We start from the raw sequence: 19,295 nt of genomic DNA, 5'->3' as shown, positions 1-19,295 counted from the left end.
GGGTCCACGGCAATGAGATCTTAATGCCCATAATTCTGGTTAATCACCCCAGGCTCCAAATAAAATAAGAGCCATCAGCTTGTACAGAGATTGTAGTTAGGCTGCTACGAGTGCATAAAAGCATCCAGACCAAAAAAAGGATCTTGTATTATATTTTGGTCTCTGTATTTTTCCCTTTATGTTCACTTGTCTCGGTACTTCCTGCGTCAAAAGCAGGTGCTGGTTCTTTTATAATCAAGCTGAACCAGTGGTAGAAAATCCAGATGTCCAGAGGGGCCTGTCTGGTTTCATAACATTAGAAGCCTCAGGAAATAAGACTGTGGTGGAGGGTTCTCTGCTCACTGAAGGGCATCTAAAACAAACAGATCAAAACAAACAACAAAAGTTTAAAAACAAACGCCAAAGGAAATGGCCTGAGTTCATGTTCTTTGGCCTCTCTCATGGAGAGATTGGGCTGGGGGGAAGCAGGGAGAGGAGAGAGTATCTCAGAGGATGAGGTGGGAGATGGCAGTTTCCATCTTTCCTTGGGAAAGATTTCCCAGGGGTTAAGAAGGGGCACTGATCTGCAGGGGTTTGGGGTCGTTGCACAGAGTGGTGACAGAACCTGGTGGGAGGGCTGGCGTCGCTGCTTGTCAATAGCAGTATTCCTACGGCAGATACTCAGGTGACCGCCAGGGTGTGGGGCTGTGCTACAACTAGTAAGTCTAGAAAACTCAGGAGGCCTATTCTTCTGTTTTGCTGTCTTTCTTTTGACACTTGGGGCCTTTGTGAAATTCAGTGGGAGAGCCTCCATTATGACTTGCAATGAAATCTACTGCCTATTGGTGGGATAGGGGCTTGGGGTAAGTTTTAATTTGAATTAAATACAGTAGTGAAAGTAGGATGATGTTTCCTGCATGTTTGAATCTGTGGAGTAAAATTCATTCTTGTTATTATTACAGAAAAATTGGAAATGATTTTTATGTTAAATAACGAAGAATGGTTTAAATAAATTACGGCATAGCCATACCACGATGCCTAGAACTATACTGCTTTGCAAAGATGTCTGTCCATACACTATTATATAAAAAGTTCTGGTTATGATATAGCAAGTATAGCTTGATCCCACTTTAATAACAAAATATGAGTGTTGGCATATGTACATATCGTCATAATAACATGAGTAGGGAAAGTCTGAAGGTATATATACCCAAATGTTATTAGTGATTGTCTATATCATTGAGATTATGAGTAATGTCTTGTTGTCACTTATTGTATTTATTATTGATGAGCAGTGTTACCTGGTTAAGCCTAGAGAGAATAATCGTAGAGAATTGTAAAAACCTGAGGCCTTAAATGTACTTTCTTTTCTGTTCAGATGGTATTGCAGAAACACGAATAGAAGCAAAGCAGAGCAACTCCTTAGAAGTGAAGTAAGTTTTTGTACTTGTTTTGTGAGTTCGGTTTCAGTGCAAATTAATTGTAACAAATCTCTGAGAAGTGATTTCACGTATCTGTTTCTAAAGACTAAAAAATACTGTGATGTAAGTGGTCCTTTTTAATCATTTAAAATTGAGTATTTGTGTACTGTTAGTTTCTTGGGGCCACCAAAACAAGGTACCAGAGACTGAGTGCTTTAAACAACAGAAATGCATTGTTGCATGGTTCTAGAGGTTAGATGGAAGTCTGGAATCCAGAGGCCAGCAGGGTTGGCTCCTTCTGAGGGCTGTGAGGGAGGGATCTGTTTCAGGCCTTCCACCTTTTTTCCCTCTGTTCCATCCTTCACGCATATCCGTCTCTGTGTCCAAATTTCCTTTTTTTTTTTTTTTTTTAAATATTTATTTATTTTTGACAGAGAGAGAGAGTGAGTGGGAGAGAGGCAGAGAGAGAGGAAGACACAGAATTCGAAGCAGGCTCCAGGCTCTGAGCTGTCAGCACAGAGCCTGATGTGGGGCCCGAACTCATAAGCCATGAGATCATGACCTGAGCCAAAGTCAGACACGTAACCAACTAAGCCACCCAGGTGCCCCCCAAATTTCCCTTTCATATAAGGACTCCATCATATTGGATTAGGGCCCAGTCTATTGATCTCATTTCAATTCACTTCCCTCTGTAAATCCCTAAATATGGTTAGGACTCCAACGTATCTTTTTTGAGTGGGAGACAATTAAATCCATACCAATAGGTAACAACTAGTACATGGGTAACATTTTCTTTACTTCCTTTCTCACTAATTTATTATTTGCTACCTTGATTTTAGTACTTAAATGTGTTTTTCCTTTTTGCTTGAAGTTATTTGTTTTAAAATAATTTATATCAGTATTACATGATATCTATTATAAATGAAGTTTTTATTTATTTATTTTTATTATTTTTTTTTTAATGTTTATTTTTGAGAGAGAGAGAGGTGGGGGGAGGGCAGAGAGAGAGGGAGACACAGAATCTGAATCAGGCTCCAGGCTCTGAGCTGTCAGCACAGAGCCTGATGCGGGGCTGGAACCCCTGAACCGCGAGATCATGACCTGAGCTGAAGTCGGATGCTTAACTGACTGAGCCACCCAGGCACCCCATAAATGAAGTTTGATTAAGTATTTAGTTGCCTTTAGAAATAAATAAGCCAAATAATAGTAAGTAATAAGTGTGCTAAAATTCTTACACTTTAAAAAGCAATAAAACAAAAGGGTAAAATGTAGTATGGAGAGAACTGCAGTAGACCAAGTAAGGAGACCCGAGTCTAGCTGTAACTTCTCTAGTCTGTTTTGCACATCTGTAAGATAAGAAGGTTGGATTAGAAGACGATCTGTACAGTTCTCCACATTTTTGATCCAGTTATTCTATTTTGTAATGGTTCTCCATTTTTTTAAAGTGTTACTTATTTTTGAAAGAAAGAGACAGCGTGTGTGCATGCGGGGGTAGGGGCAGAGAGAAAGGAGAGAGAGAATCCCAAGCAGGCTCTGTGCTAATATCACAGAGCCTGCTGCGTGGGTCAAACTCACTAACCGTGAGATCATGACCTGAGTGGAGATGAAGAGTCAGAGACTTAACCAACTGAGCCACCCAGGAGCCGCAATAGTTCTCAATTCTTTTAAACCCATGCTTTCTCGCTTTTTCTCCTTTTTTTTCCCCCCACTAGGGTTTTTTTTTTTTTTTTTTTTTTTTTTTTTTTTTTTTTGACACTTGTTTCTGTAGTTTATATTAAAGAGCAATAGCAAGTGATTCTGCTTAATTCAAACGATATATTACTACACCTACCCCTCCAAGAGGATTCTTACACGCCTCCCTGGTGACCCCACAATGAGGGGCAGCTGTAGGGGAGTGGGTAGCTAGAAAGCCTACGGCCCAAATTTTGGCTCTGCTACTCACGAGCTGCGTGATCTGGGGCAATTTATCCATCCTGTCTGTGCCCCATTTCCTCGCCTGTGAAGTAAAGCAGGGTTAACAGGAGTACCTACCTCAAAGGACTGTTTTGAGATTTAAGCACATCCATATATTAGAACATATTAAAACAGAGTATGTTTTCTCAATAACTATATGGTAGTTATTATACTTTTTACTGGTCAGTGAACTATTATGATCATTGATTGTCTTTCTTATGAGTAAGAATAAAATGTATTTTGTTTTTTGACTATTAAACACACTCTCATCTTAAAGCTAGAGACTGGGGGGGTTATCGGCGGAGAGGTATTTGACATTCCTAGCTTCTGTTTCTTGCTGTTTTGCTGAAAACTTGAGAACTTATTTTTTAGTCATTCTGTATTGTTTTGCTTTTTGGTTTTCTCTCCTGATTTACTTGTGCTTGCAGCTCTCCTTTTGTGAACAGTGATATTTAACAGCAATTTCCTGGGGAATTAGGGATCTTAAAGAATGTTCTTATAAAGAGCACTGAGATATTTACAGGAAAAATGCTGTGTGGATAGAAGATGATATTGAGTCAGGATTCAAAGCTTCTAGCAAATATGAGAAGTGTATGCTACGAAACCCAATTATTAAGAAACACGTTTTTCAGTAACTGTTTCCCCACATGTCCAGCACTTCTAGGAATTGCAAAACCTTGTGTATCGGTTCTGAAAGGACACTTCGAGATATCTTGTTGAAATATCTCATGCTGTTGTGTGTGGTGATTTGTGATTGGGGGAATTGTGAGTGTACTTTCTTCAACTAATCTCATAGCCCAGTAATGTGAAGGGGAAAGTCATGTAGTTACACCCTGTTTTTTTAAGTTGTGCTTCTCCAAAGCAGATTTTCTAAGCAAAGGATAATACACATGAAATTACAAGATTGGTTTCTTGAATCTTCTCTATGGCATTGATACTTGCTATTAGATTGGAAACATTTTCTTAACTTGGATTTTAGGATAAAGAAGGTGGTTTTATGGTAAGAGATTCCAGTCAGCCAGGCATGTACACGGTCTCCCTTTATACAAAGTTCGGAGGGTAAGTAATCAATCAATCAAGCTCTCTCTCTCTAAGAGTTTTTATATGAAGTTCCCGTGTAGTTTTTATGGATTCCTAATGTTCAAACAATATGCTGCATTTCAGCATGAAACAAGAAAATCTGCACTTGATTTCTAAAATCTATCCTATGTTTTGTGTTCATATTTCTTTATATCCATATTTCCTGTACTTGGTAATTTTCCTTATGGTTTTCCATATTTATCCATTGAGAATGTCTATGGAAACGTTAGCAACGTTCAAGAAGTAAGTACCGGGCGCTGCACTAAGCACTAAGGATGACACAGTGAACAAAGTAGACACAGACCCTGCCTTCCTATAGCTTAGTGGGGGATTCAGACAAGCAACCAGGCAGTTGTGGTAGCATGTGAGTAAGTATTATGCTCGGAGAGCAATGTGTGTATGTGTGGGGGGGTAGTACATGGCCCAGACACATCCAAGTTAGTCACCAGTGTTTTCTAGGGACATCTAGACAGACCTGGTGGGTAATGCAGGCAGAAGTTGGGGGGAAGGGAAAGAGTGTTTCTGACTTAGGAAACTGGACCCAGAATTGAGGGAGGATATGATGAGTTCCAGGAACTGACAAAAGAGTATTTTAGCCAGAATCGAAGGGGGCGGTGAAGGGAGGAAAGAGAACCCTAAGAGATAAAAGTAGAGGTCAGGTCACATCACTGTCAAGGAGCTTTATTTTAAGAGCAGAGGGAATTCTCTTGAAAGAATTTTTAGCAAGACATGACTCGAGAAGATCTGTGTTCTAGAAAGATATCTAAAATAGAATTTATACATTTTTAGAAGTGGGTTGGTTCACTTTCAGAAGTATAAGTCTTGTAGACATTTGCACATTTACATTAATAGCAGGGACAAAAAACAGTAGCCAGCTAAGAGGTATTCTAAGACTTTTACGTGTTGGTAAATGGAGTTGGTAAATTTTCTCTTTCACAATCTCATGCAAGGGCCAAGTACATTACCAGTGACCACTTTAAAAACTTCCACCTGTTAATGTGACAGGTGAAGCTAAGAAGAACGTGGGGAAAAAATAAAAGTTGGCAGAGACTAGAAGGGGCCATATGTAGGGACCTGTGGTTTCTTGGTAGAAAACATCTTAAGAGTGATGTTACGTTATTTCAATTTGGTGCTAACACAATTTGATTTTTGTTTCAGAGAAGGCTCGTCGGGTTTCAGGCATTATCATATAAAGGAAACAACAACATCCCCAAAGAAGTATTATCTCGCAGAAAAACATGCATTTGGTTCAATTCCTGAGATTATTGAATATCATAAGCACAATGCAGCAGGTAAATGATCTGTTAAAACATTTTCAAATATAGGGTAGGGATTACGATGGTCAGACATTGTAATGAATTCTTCCTTGAACAGTTTCAGTTTGTAGTTAATTGTAGAGTGTGATTGATTTAAAATTATTGCATATTAAGGATGTGATATATACAAAGAAAAATGGGAAATAATATTAAGTCTCGTAAAAGGCTGTCTTGGGGCGTCTGGGTGGCTCAGTCGGTTAAGTATCTGACTCTTGGTTCCGCTTAGGTCATAATCTCACAGTTCATGGGATCGAGCCCCATGTTGGGCTCTGCACTGAAAGCCTGGAGCCTGCTTGGGATTCTCTCTCTCCTCTCTCTGTCCCTTCCCTGCTCTCCCACTCTCTCTCTGTTAGAATAAATAAACCTTAAATTTTTTTAAAAAACAGCTGATTTGACCTCAGCTCATGAGTTACTCTTATTGTATATGATGAATGTTCACATTTCTGTCGCTTATACCCTTGGTATTAACAAAGACTCCTTGCTTGACTAAGCATTAGTCAGGCTCCTAAACCATCTTTTAGACCCATTTATTTATGCACTTTCTTGTAAGATCCAGTTTTAGCAAGAACCCTGCTAAGTCAGTTTCACGGAACTCCCACCCTTGATATCCACTCGCACTCAGTATCTGATCAGGTTCCTTATTTCCCACTGGGTGATGTTCTGTCACCCTGGCTTATATTCAGCAAGATCCTGTTAGATTGGCGTATCCCAACCCCCTCACTGCCTAGAGTTCCTCTTAGTAATTTTCCATCCACTGACTGCCCCCCTGCTCCTTGGCTGTAAATTCCCGCTTGTCCATGCTATATTTGGAGTTGAACCCAGTCTCTGTCGAACTCTAAAATCATATTGCAGTGGTTCCTATACCAATCACAATGGTCCTGAATAAAGTCTACCTTACCACCTTTAGAAGTGTCATTGGATAGTTTCTTTTTTTTAACAGTATTAAACTAAAACCTAAGATATGTCTACGTCAGGGCTGTCACAGAAGCCGTCAAACAAGCCCAGGGTTTAGGGCTATGCTAGGGGCTTCTAAAGACTAGAGTAGTTGTGTCCTGAATGAGTTTTCCATCTTGCTGAATCTCTGCTATACTTACCACCAGAGTGGGAACAAACCAAACACCAGAACCAGAAACTACATTGATGCCCGTTTTCTCAGATAATGATAGGAACAGTTATTGAGAGATAATTTAAATATCATAAAATTCGCCCATTTAAGTATACAGTTGAGTGGTCATTAGTGTGTTTAGAGCGGTGCCAACTAGCACCGTAATCTAACAACATTTCATCATCCTCAGAAGAGATATTGTGCCCATCACCTGTCTCTCCCCCCAATTCCCCTGCCCCCCTTTTACCAGTCCAGCCCTTGGCAACCACTAATCTACTTTCTGTCTCCACAGATTTGCCTATTCTGGATATTTCATATAAATGGAATCATACAATAGGTGGTCTGTTATGACTGGCTTCTTTGACTTAGCATAATGTGTTTGACATTTGTCCATGTTGTAGCCTGTATAAGTGTCCCATTCCTTTTTATTGACAAATAATAATCCACTGTGTTAATTTGGTTTATCCATTTTGTTGTCATTCATCAGGGGTGGACATCTGGCTTGTTTCCACATTTTGGCTTTTACGAATAATGCTGCTATGAACATTTGTATACAAGTTTTTGCACGGAAATAGGTTTCATTTCTCTTGGTTACTTACCTAGGAGTGAATTTGCTGGGTTATATGTTAAGTCTGTGTCAAACACGTGAGGAGCTATTTTCATTATCGATTTATCCCCCAAGAACTTTTTCTTATCTCTTATTCTGTTACTTTCTTTTTCAGGGATCACATTCCCTATTTCTTTCATCTCCTTGTATAACAACCGTTACCTCAATTCAGTCATTTAGCAAACATGTATTAAGTGTCTGTTACGTGCCAGGCATTGTGCCTGGTTCTAGGGAGTCTGTGGTGGACTAGAGATAGTCATTGACCCTGTGTCTCTCCGAACTTACTGTCTGGTGGGGGAGACAGAGAAGTATGTAACACTTTAAAGTTACTATGAGATATGCTGTAACTGAAGAAATACAGAGGAAAATGTACCTGTGCCATTTCTTCTTATTTAGTGCTGGAAGCAACTTACGTTAAAGGGTTTACCCCACCTCACTGACTTCCGGTAGTTTCTATTCCAGTTGTTGATATTTTAGAGCCTCTATTTATGCTAAGATTACTTGTATTGAGTTAGCAAGGTGAATCACTTTAATTTTTAATAGACTACCTTAAATCCCTTTCATAGTTCAGATCTCATTGGAAAACAACATGAAATAATAATCGATAGTAACTGTTAGAAACCTTTTAACATTTTCAGAAATGTTTGAGAAGCGAATATGCTAGCAGAGAACTTGATAAACCCTGTAATATTTATTTATTTATTTATTTATTTATTTATTTATTTATTTATTTAATTCTGAGAGAAAGTAAGGCAGGGAGGGGCAGAGAGAGAGGAAGAGAGATAGAATCCCAAGCAGGCTCCATACTGTCAGCACAGAGCCCGACCCGGTACTCGAACTCATGAACCGCGAGATCATGCCCTGAGCCCAAATCAAGAGTTGGACACTTAACCAACTGAGCCACCCAGGTGCCCCAGAACACGGTAATATTTAAAAGGCAGTGTTTGTTGAATGAATAAAAGCATTTCTATCTTTAAAAGTTTTTTATGTTCTGTAAAAATATGGAATGGTCAACTCAAAGTATAGGATTATCTTCTTCCTGCCTGCCTTCCTCTGGTTTTATTTTTCTCTAGCATATAGCAGAGTGCTGTATGTACCCACAGAGGATGAGCACTTAGTGGAAAATGAATAGACTTTGTACAGGAGTTTCTAAGGTTTGTGCTTTACCATGCGGAGTGATTAAGAATGAATTCAACTGCACTGCTCTCTCTGACCTCCAGGACTCGTCACAAGGCTGCGGTACCCAGTTAGCGTGAGGGAGAAGAACGCACCAACCACTGCAGGATTCAGCTATGGTAACTCATTTCATAGTTGCACTGGCTAACTTTCCTTGAAAAAAATCCATCACCGCAAGACCAGTTTAGATGTTTAGGATTCCACATAGTAGAACTGTTTTTATAGTTTTATAGTATGGGTTTTTAGATGATTGTACTCATAGCTATGGTAACCCTCGATTTTCTGTTTTCATCATTATTCATAATTCAGAAAACTTCCTGTTGGTGAAAAATAAGCACTGCCATGTTATTTCTAAAATAAACCAAATCCTTTCCTGGTTCTCACTAGCCTTGTTGGTTACTCACAGGAAGTTAAGGATGGGGGTAATAAAGAAGGCATCCACTTGAGGTCTTTGTTGCTTCCAACAAAAGCCTTTTAAACAGAAGATTAAATTCTTTCCAACCTGATGTAATGGGGGGGAAAAAACCAAAAAACGAAACTGAAGGGGAAGAATGCTAAAGGAGGAAGCATTTGATTTTGTTTTTTTTTGTTTTGTTTTGTTTTGTTTTGTTTTGTTTTCCTAAGCACCTTTAAGCTCTATTATTATTAGCATATTGTTCATCATCTTCTTGCTTTCTGCAGTTCACGTTGCTTGTATTGTGACGGCTTGGAAGGCAGTCCATCATCCCCCAGAGGGTGGAAAGCCACCTTTTGTAGTTTAGATGCACATTGCAAGTCTGCTGTATGTTTTACTGGCAGTTGTACGAGCCTGTAACTTTGACATTGACCTTGGTTGTAGCTTCTTTGTTTCCCGCGGATTCATGCTGTGTTCTCCTTATTAAATGTTATCACTTTCTCCCTCTGTCTCACAGAAAAATGGGAGATCAACCCTTCAGAGCTGACCTTTATGAGGGAACTGGGGAGCGGACTGTTTGGAGTCGTGAGGCTTGGCAAGTGGAGAGCTCAATACAAAGTTGCAATCAAAGCTATTAGGGAAGGTGCCATGTGTGAGGAAGACTTTATAGAAGAAGCTAAAGTGATGATGTAAGTTACTCTGTTCTTTCCCGTTGCTCTTTCAGCCTGGCTCCAGCTAGTAGCCCTGCTGGTTTCTTTTCCTATAGTAACCATATGTACGCATGACTTCCCTCCCAGGAAGCTTACACACCCGAAGCTGGTACAGCTTTATGGCGTATGCACCCAGCAGAAACCAATTTACATTGTTACGGAGTTCATGGAAAGGGGCTGTCTTCTGAATTTCCTCCGGCAGAGACAAGGTCATTTTAGTAGAGATATGCTGCTGAGCATGTGTCAAGATGTGTGTGAAGGGATGGAGTACCTGGAGAGAAACAGCTTCATCCACAGAGATCTGGTAATCAGAAACCACCTGTGTTCCCATTCTTTGGCCCAGTTCCTTTGTGACACTGGGGCAGCACATGAGCAATGATGTATTAATACCCACTTTCTGTTCTCAACAGTGTCCCATCATTATCTTTAAACTTGGTCAGTTTGACTTGCCTCATAATTTTAACAGAAAGATCTTTACTAAATCTAATACATCTAATACATAATTACGTAGACAATTGTATAAATAATATGTAATTACATAGGTAATTATTTCTAAGCAACTTACCATGTATTAAGTACTTGAGCCCTGTAAGAATCTCAGGTGACAGCTAGTCTTTCTGATCGTCATTGATATGTAAGAAAATTAGCTTGAGAGACAGGAAATGACTTGCATAAGGTGATAACGTGGGGAAGTTAAGGGCTGACTGTCACTAAATCCCCAGCTCTTTCCCACCGCATACACTGTAAGCCAGAACAGAAGCTACAACAGAAATCCTTGGCTTATTTTCCTTATTTCTCAAATCACTGGGAAAAGATGGAGGCCCATGTTAACTCCTCAAAATACTAGAAAAGGGAATCTATTAGTGGTTCTAAATTATTGTGATGGAGATACTTCTTAATTTCTCCTCTCTCTCTCTCCTTACCTCCTCCATTTCTTCTTTCGTTTTTTCTTGTCTGCCTATTCTTCTCAAATGTATCTATTTTCAGCTTGTTGATGGACCTATCAGTTCCTGTTAAACCTTAAAGGTGATTCTCTCACCAAAAAGAATGTGATTTTTCCACCTGGGACTTTTTTCCATATTTTAGTTGTTGTTTTTAAGTAGTGCTGGCTTCATGCCCAGCACAGAGCCCAATGTGGAGTTTGAACTCAATACCCTGAGATCAAGACTTGAACTGAGATCAGGAGTTGGAAACTTAACCAATTGAGCCAGTAAAGGGCCCCTTCACATTTTAGTTTTAACTTTTTTGTCATAAAGCATGGATGCATTTCTTCCAGAGTAACAGTAAAGCGTTTACAAAAATTTAACAATCACCTTAAACAGGCATTGCTTTAATAGGTATTTAACACATGTTGACTCATTTAATCATTATAACAACTCTAAGAAGTAGGTACTATTATTATTCTCACTTTACAGGTGAGGAAACTGAGGCGCAAATAGGATAAAATAACTTACCAATGATCAAGGAAACTGTGGAGTTGGGATTTGAACCCGGGGAGTTTGGCTCTAGAGTCCACACTGTGGCCACTGTGCAATGCCATCTGTAGTCTTACGTTATAATAAAGAGCTGAAGATTTGTATATGGAAGACTTAGATTCTGTTTCTACATCTGTAAATTGTGGGTGGGTTAGCATGCTGGTTTGCTCACAAGACTGCTTCCACCCCCACCCCCAGCTTTACTGAAGTATAATTGACAAAATTGTATAAATTTAAAGTATAGAGCATAATGACTTGATATGTGTACACCTTGTGAAATGATTATCACAGTCAAGTTAATTATATCCATATCTCACATGTGGTTAAGAATGCTTAATATTTATTCTTTTGGTAAATTGCAATTAAATAATACAGTGTTATTAATTATAGTTATCGTGCTATACATGAGATCCTCAGAACATAATGAGTTTCACATTTTTTCTTAAGATTCCTTATATAAATAATGTCATACAGTATTTGTCTTTCTGTCTGGCTCATTTCACTTCAGATAATGCCCTCTATGTTCATCTCTGTTGCCACAATAACAAGATCTTTTTTTATGGCATATTCCTGTGTGTGTGTGTGTGTGTGTGTGTGTGTGTGTGTGTGTATGTGTGTGCATACACCCCACATCAACTTTATTCACTCATCCATTGATGAACAGTTAGATTGTTTCATATCTTAGCTATTGTAATGCTCCTGTGCATATGGGGGTACAGACATCTCTTTGAAGTACTGATTCCATTTCCTTTTGTATATATTTAGAAATGGAATTCCTGGATCATATGATAGTTCTACTTATAATTTTTTGAGTAGACTCCAATACTGTTTTCCATAATGGCCGTACCAATTTACATTCCCACGAATCATATACAAGGGTTCCACTTTCTCCTCTGTTTCCTCCTTGCCAACTTTTGTTATCTCTCGTGTTTTTGATACTAGCCATCCTGATAGATGTGGAATGATATCTTACTATGCTTTTGATTTGCATTTCCCTGATGATTGATGATGTTGAGCCCCCTTTCATATACCTGTTGGCCATTTGTATGGGTTTTTTTTTTTTTTAATGTGTATTCAGGTTCTTTGCCCCTTTAAAAAATTGGATTATTTCCTTTTATTTGGTACTGAGTTGTATGATTTCTTTATATATTTTATATAAACATCTATTGGTTATCTGGTTTTGCAAATACTTTCTCCCAGTCTGTAGTTTTCCTTTTTATTTTGTTGACTATTTCCCTTGCTATGCAAAGGTTTTTAGTTTGATGTAGCCTAGTTATTTATTTCTGCTTTTGTTGCTTGTGCTTTTGGTGCCATATCCAAAAATTCATTGCCAAGATCATGTCAAGGGGCTTTCCCCCGTTTTCTTCTAGACCTGGATTCAGGACTTACATTTAAGTCTTTAATCCATTTCAGGTCAGTTTTTGTGTATGGTGTAAGATAGAGGTCCAATTTCATTATTTTGCATATAGATACCCAATTTTGCCAGCACCATTTATTAAAGAGACTGTGTTTTCCCCACAGTGTGTTCTTGGCCCCTTTGCCAAAGATTAGTTGACCATATATGTATGGATTTATTTCTGGACTCTATATCCTTTTCCGCTGGTCTGTATATTTGTTTTTGTGCTAGTATCATACTGTTTTGATTACTATAGCTTTGTAATATAGCTTTAAATCAGAACATGTGGTGTCTCTAGTTTTGTTCTTCTTTCTCAAGGTTGTTTTGGCTACTTTAAGTCTTTTGTAGTTACGTATGAATTTTAGGATTGTTTTTCTATTTCTGTGAATTGTACCAACGGAATTTTGAAAGGGATTACATCAAATGTAGATTGCTTTGGGTGGTATGGACTTTTAAACAATATTAATTCTTGCAACCCATGGACAGGGAGAGCATTCCATTTGTTTGTATTGTTTTTTTTTTTTTTTTCATCAAAAGTTTATGAGTTTTTGGATTTTTGCCTTTTTGGTTAAATTTATTTATTTATTCCTAACATGTTATTGCATTTGGTGTTATTATAAATGCATTTGTTTTCTTAATTTCTTTCAGATGTTTCATTGTCAGTGTATAGAAATGCAACTGATTTTTGTGTATTGATTTTGTATGATACAACTTTATTGAAATTATTTAGTAGTGCTAATATGTTTTTGTTTTTTAGAATTTTCTACATATAAGATCATGTCAACCACAAACAAAGACAATTTTAATTTTGCTTTCCAATTTGAATGCCTTTTCTTTTTCTTGCTTAATTGCCCTGGCTAGGTTTTTTAGTATTATGTTCAATAGATGTGGTGAGTGGACATCATTGTCTGTTCCTGATCTTAGAGGAGAAGCTTTTAGCTTTTCATTGTTGAGTATGATATTAGCTGTGGGTTGGTCATATATGACCTTTATTATGTTGAGGTATATTCCTTTTATACTAGTTGAGAGTTTTTATCATAAAACTCTTTATGATAAATGGATATTAACTTTTGACAAATGCTTTTTCTGCATCTGTTGAGATAGTCATATGATTTTTATCCTTCATTCTGATGTGATATATACATATACATATACCACATTTATTGATTTGCATATGTTGAACCATCCTTGCATCCTGGGGATGAATCCCTTTTGATCATGGTTATGATCCTTTTAATGTACTGTTGAGTTCTGTTTGCTAATATTTTGTTGATGATCTTTTAAATATCTGTGTTCATCAGGGATATTGACCTATTATTTTCTCTTCTTATAGTGTCCTTGTCTGGCTTTGGTGTCAGGGAAATGCTTACGTCATAAAATGAGTTTGGAAGTATTCTCTCCTCTTCAATATTTTGGAAGAGTTTGAGAAGGATATGTGTTAGTTTTTCTTCACATGTTTTGTAAAATTCGGGGTGCCTGGGTGCCTCAGTCGGCTGAGCGTCCGACTTCAGCTCAGGTCATGATCTCGCGGTCTGTGAGTTCGAGCCCTGTGTCGGGCTCTGTGCTGACAGCTCAGAGACTGGAGCCTGCTTTGGATTCTGTGTCTCCCTCTCTCTCTCTGCCCCTCTCCCGCTCATGCTCTGTCTCCCTCTCCCTCTCAAAAAGAAATAAACATTAAAAAAAAATGTTTTGTGAAATTCACCAGTGAAGCCTTCTGGTCCTGGGCTTTTCTTTTACAAGACTGTTTTCAAGATTACAACATATGATTGGGGCAAAGGACTCCGTAAAATAGAAGATGTGATATGTAGATATAGATATAGATATAGATATCATATATATCTATATATATAAAACATTCCTTGTTCTTATTATGCTTAGCAATGATAAAGAACTTCTCTTTGTCATATTGAAAGTTGTGAATTAAGCACCTTCCTCTTTTTTTGTACTTTCAAAACTGATGAAAATTGAATGCCTACAGGAGTATGGCAGACTACATCTGTCCACACAGACCATATCTTGGTGAAAGCAATTTTGATAATTTTGTGCTTATGATATTGACATCACTGTGGTCATTTTGTGTCACCCCTGAAGGGAAGATTCTGATGCTCCTGTCTTTGAGCAAAGAATGCTGTTGACCATGAAGTGAAGGCATTAGAAGGTATCTCCATAGGAAGATTGGGCAAATCTGGGGAACTTTAGAAGAGACTCTTAAAATGCATTCAGCAGGAATAATTTCATATAAGTGGCTGCTACATACAGAGAATAAAATGCTAGAAGTATCAGGAATAAAAATGCACCTGGGCGCACCTGGGTGGCTCAATCAGTTAAGCATCGGACTTTGGCTCAGGTCATGATTTCATGGTTTGGTTTGCTCACCATCAGGTGAGCTCAAGCCCCACATAGGTGACCTTGAGCCCCGTGTCTCTCTCTCTCCCTCTCTCTGTCTCTGCTCTCATGGGATTCTGTCTCTCTCCCTCTCTCTCTGCCCCTCGCTCACTTGTGCCCTTTCTCTCAAAAAAGAAAATGCATCTTAGCCCACAGGCTATGGCATTAAAAATATTGTTACCATGTTTTCCTTTGGAGAAGTACTATCTTTTTACAAAACCGTTTTCTTAAAATTTAAAGAATGGGCAAGAGAATACAAATTAAATAATCCAGAATTGTTTTTGACCAATTTCATGTATCATACTACAATATACTGGAAACATTATGAATGACAAGGCAAACTATGTTGCACATGGCTGGGGTTTTTTTGTTTTTGTTTTTGTTTTTGTTTTTGTTTTTTTTTTTGGACTGAGAACAGGACAACCAGTCATTGAGTAAAACTATTGGGTAAAAGATTAATTACCTATCAGTTACCTTTGTTGTTTGTCATTAAACTCACCTAGTGAGAACCTAGATTAAGGACTTCGAGAGATGTCATTATCAGGGCACCTGGGTGGCTCAGTCAGTTAGGTGTCTGACTCTTAGTTTCGGCTCAGGTCATGATCTCACAGTTCATGAGATGGAGCCCCACCTCGGGTGCTGACAGTGCAGAGCCTGCTTGGGTTTCTCGCTCTCTGTCCCTCCCCCATTCATGTGCCTCCCCCGCATGCATGCTTGCGCTCTCTCAATGTCTCTCTCTCTCTCTCAAAATAAATAAACTTAAAAAAAGAGAGATGTTATCAGTAAGAAAATCTCACAGTTTAATAAAAATAGGAATGGGAGGGGGGAAGTAGGTTGATCTGGTTAGTCCTCATTTGGGTCTGACAATTGGTGACGTCATGTAATAATGCCCTATTGCACATACGACCTGCTGACCTGTCTTTCTACCCATTTTTTCAAATATATGTTGGAGACAATTCCATGGGGATAAAAACAATTTATAAAGAGACATTTCCACCTTCTGTAAATGTTGACTGGGCTATATTAAGTTTAATATAAACAAAATTTATATTTTTTTACTTTGTAGAACTTTGTAACTATTATACCATTGAAATGTTATTTTCCAGGCTGCCAGAAATTGTCTAGTAAATGAGGCGGGAGTTGTGAAAGTATCGGATTTTGGAATGGCCAGGTAAGGCTGAGTCTATCTGAACGTTTTCTATCAGTTTTGGATTAAATTAATATGAGACGGTGACCTTTGAAGGTACAGAAAGCCTGGCTTTTTCTTTGCAGTTTGACTGTGTCAGCTTCTTTCTCTGAGGCCTATTTAAGAGCTGTTTTTAAACCACATCTTTTGTTCTATTAGCAAAATCTCTGTAGTACTCATCATTTTCATAGGCAGACTAATTGTTTTTTCTGCTTTTTAGTGTGTTTTGATATAAGGAAATAAAATAAATTAGATTATCTGTATTTTGAAAAATTTCTTTGCTGAATGTATCCATTTTACTGCTACTTTGGGCTTTTTCTCAGGTCAACAAATTGTTGAGAAATTATGACTTCTTCATGCTTTATTATGTGGCTTCAGGTGATAGTCACATTAGCTTGTAGAATTAATAAGCATGGGAATAATCTGCACTGACGAAGGAGAAAGGAAATCTTGTTCACTGTTCTGTGATAAATGAATTCATTAAAAAAGTGTATATTGCAATGTTAATAATTCTCTCCACTAGGTGGTAGTATAGCATGTTAAATATGTTACTTTCATTTTTTCCTTGGTTTGGGTTAGATTTCTAGAATCTTTTGTTTTCACAGAAAATGTATTTAGGGGTAAAATTCTTAGAATACCCAAATCTGTTGTGTTTTTATTCTCATAATTTTTGTAATTTTAATGGTGTGTTAGAAAAGACCTTGAAAACATACTGTTTGTTCTTTTCCTCCTCTCTGTCCATTCACTCATCCGTACATCCATCCGTAAAGAAATTAGGTGCCTACTGTGTACCAGGGTGTTAGGCTGAACCAGAGCAGAGAATAAGGCATATGGGTCCTTGCCCGCATGCAGCTTATATTCAGGAGGAGAGAGAGACATAGACCTGAGACAATCATGAAGAAGGGAAAACACAGTGGTGTGACAGAGCAGGGATCAGCACACCATGGCCTCTGGCCCAGATGTGACCCAACACCTCTTTATTCAGCTTGTGAGCCAACAGTGGTTTTCCAAATTTTAAATGATTGGCAAAACTTAAAAGAAGTTCGTGACACGTGAAAATTATCTGAAATTCAAATGTCAGTGTACGTAAATACTCATGTGTTGTCTGTGGCTGCTTTCACACTACAAAGGCAGAGTTGGATAGTGGTGGCAGAGGCTGTATCACCTGAAAAATCTGAAATATTTATCACGTGACCCATTACAGAAGAAGTTTGCTCATCCCTAAGATAGAGGTCACTTGGGGCTAGTGGGAGGAGTGATGGGGTGGGGCGGGGTCATAGTAGCTGTGGTGCTTTGGAAGACAACCTCTTTGTGTTTTTTTCTTTTTGTTTTTTGTTTTCTTCTCACATTTGTATTTCCATTCTGGTTAACATACAGCACAATATTGGTTTCAGGAACAGAATTCAGTGATTCATCATTTACATACAATACCCAGTGCTCATCACAAGTATCCTCCTTAATCCCCATCACCTATGTAGCCCATCTCCCACCCACCTCCCTCTATCAACCCTGTTTGTTCTCTGTCATTAAGAGTGTCTTATGGTTTGTTTCCCTGTCTCCACCTCCCCCATATGTTCATCTGTTTTGTTTCTTAAACCGTATGAGTGAGATCATATGGTATGTCTTTTTCTGACTGACTTACTTTGCTTAGCATAATATACTCCAGCTCCATCCACATCATTGCAAATGGCAAGATTTCATTCTTTTTGATGCCCGAGTAATGTTCCATTGTATATATGTACCACGTCTTCTTTATCCATTTATCAGTCAATGGACGCTTGGGCTGTTTCCTTAGTTGGGCTATTGTTGATAATTTTGCTATGCTGGGGTGCACGTACCCCTTTGAATCTGTATTTTTGTATCCTTTAGGTAAATACCTAGTAGTGCAACTGCTGGATCATAGTAGGGTAGTTCTATTTTCAGTTTTTTGAGGAACCTCCACCCTGTTTCCCAGAGCAGCTACACCAGTTTGCATTCCCACCAACAGTGCAAGAGGGTTGCCCTTTCTCTGCATCCTCGCCAACACCTGTTGTTTCTTGTGTTGTTGTTTCTTGTGTTGTTAATTTCAGCCATTCTGATGTGAGGTGTGAGGTTGTATCTCAGTGTGGTCTTGATTTGCATTTCCCTGATGAGGAGTGATGTTGAGCATCTTTTCATGTGTCTGTTAGCCATCTGAATGTCTTCTTTGGAAAATGCCTACTCATGTCGCAAGACCTCTTTGAGACCAGGATATTTGAACTGAGACCAAAAAGGCAGAAATAGCCAATTAGGTGGAAATCTGAGGATAAAATATTCCAGGTGGAAGAAACAGCAAATATAAAAGCTTGAAATCTGAGTACAAGCTTGGCCTGCTGAAGGAATCAAAAGAGGGCCAGGGTGGTTAGCCCAGGGCCAGCACAAGGAGCAGGTATGAAGCCACAGAAGGAACAGGTCATACAGGCCATGTTTAGTTCCTAATGAGAACAGGACTGCTGCCTGCCAGGGCAGTACTTACCCCTGCACTTTATATGCTTTCTATGAAGATTTTCTCTGAGGGGCAGTCCTCCAGTTTCACATGTTTGATTTTCACAGGTTTGGCTTTCAGAAAATGTGTGCTTTCGCATCAGCCCCTCTAAAATCCTCATTAAAACTGAATTCAGACTCCCCTGATTGACAATTTGATCCAGCCCATGGGGGCATTGTTACCATCTCTGTCCATGCAGCAAAGGAATTTTGTGCAATTATGTGAATGTTTTCTCATGGAGCTTTTGGAAATTAACTTGATATGTTCATGTGATACATAAATGCATTCCTTTTGTAAATACATACAGAACACACAACAGAAAGGGCTGAAGTCCCCATATTCACCGCCCCGATCACAGGTCCTCCCCCCAGGTAGCCAGAGTTACCAGTTTGTGTGTGTCTATCCAGAAGAACATAAGTAAGCTTGCATAGCAAAAATTACATAGTACTGTTTTCAGTGTGTAATTGTGTGTGTGGGGGGGGGACAGATGTCATGGCATATAAATATATACTCCACCATTTACATATGTCATTTTGCAATTTGCTGTTTTCATTTGCTGTAGGTTTAAATTGCACTCTGTGGAATTGTGGGGGCTAAAAGCACATGCGT

At 38.7% G+C, this 19,295-nt stretch overlaps 1 protein-coding gene across 1 annotated transcript in view; it reads left to right on the top strand.

Moving 5' to 3' along the window:
- The window catches only part of TEC (tec protein tyrosine kinase), a 124,655-nt gene that overhangs the window by 103,087 nt on the left and 2,273 nt on the right, over positions 1-19,295 (top strand). The window contains exons 9-15 of the mRNA XM_049632013.1: positions 1,358-1,412; positions 4,333-4,412; positions 5,592-5,725; positions 8,682-8,756; positions 9,549-9,720; positions 9,829-10,045; positions 16,104-16,168. Of these exons, the coding sequence (XP_049487970.1) occupies positions 1,358-1,412; positions 4,333-4,412; positions 5,592-5,725; positions 8,682-8,756; positions 9,549-9,720; positions 9,829-10,045; positions 16,104-16,168 (798 nt within the window). The remainder of the gene's footprint in view (positions 1-1,357; positions 1,413-4,332; positions 4,413-5,591; positions 5,726-8,681; positions 8,757-9,548; positions 9,721-9,828; positions 10,046-16,103; positions 16,169-19,295) is intronic.

This window comes from Panthera uncia, chromosome B1, assembly GCF_023721935.1.
Source record: "Panthera uncia isolate 11264 chromosome B1, Puncia_PCG_1.0, whole genome shotgun sequence".
Taxonomy (NCBI): domain Eukaryota; kingdom Metazoa; phylum Chordata; class Mammalia; order Carnivora; family Felidae; genus Panthera; species Panthera uncia.
This window is presented reverse-complemented; position numbering and strand designations above follow the sequence as displayed.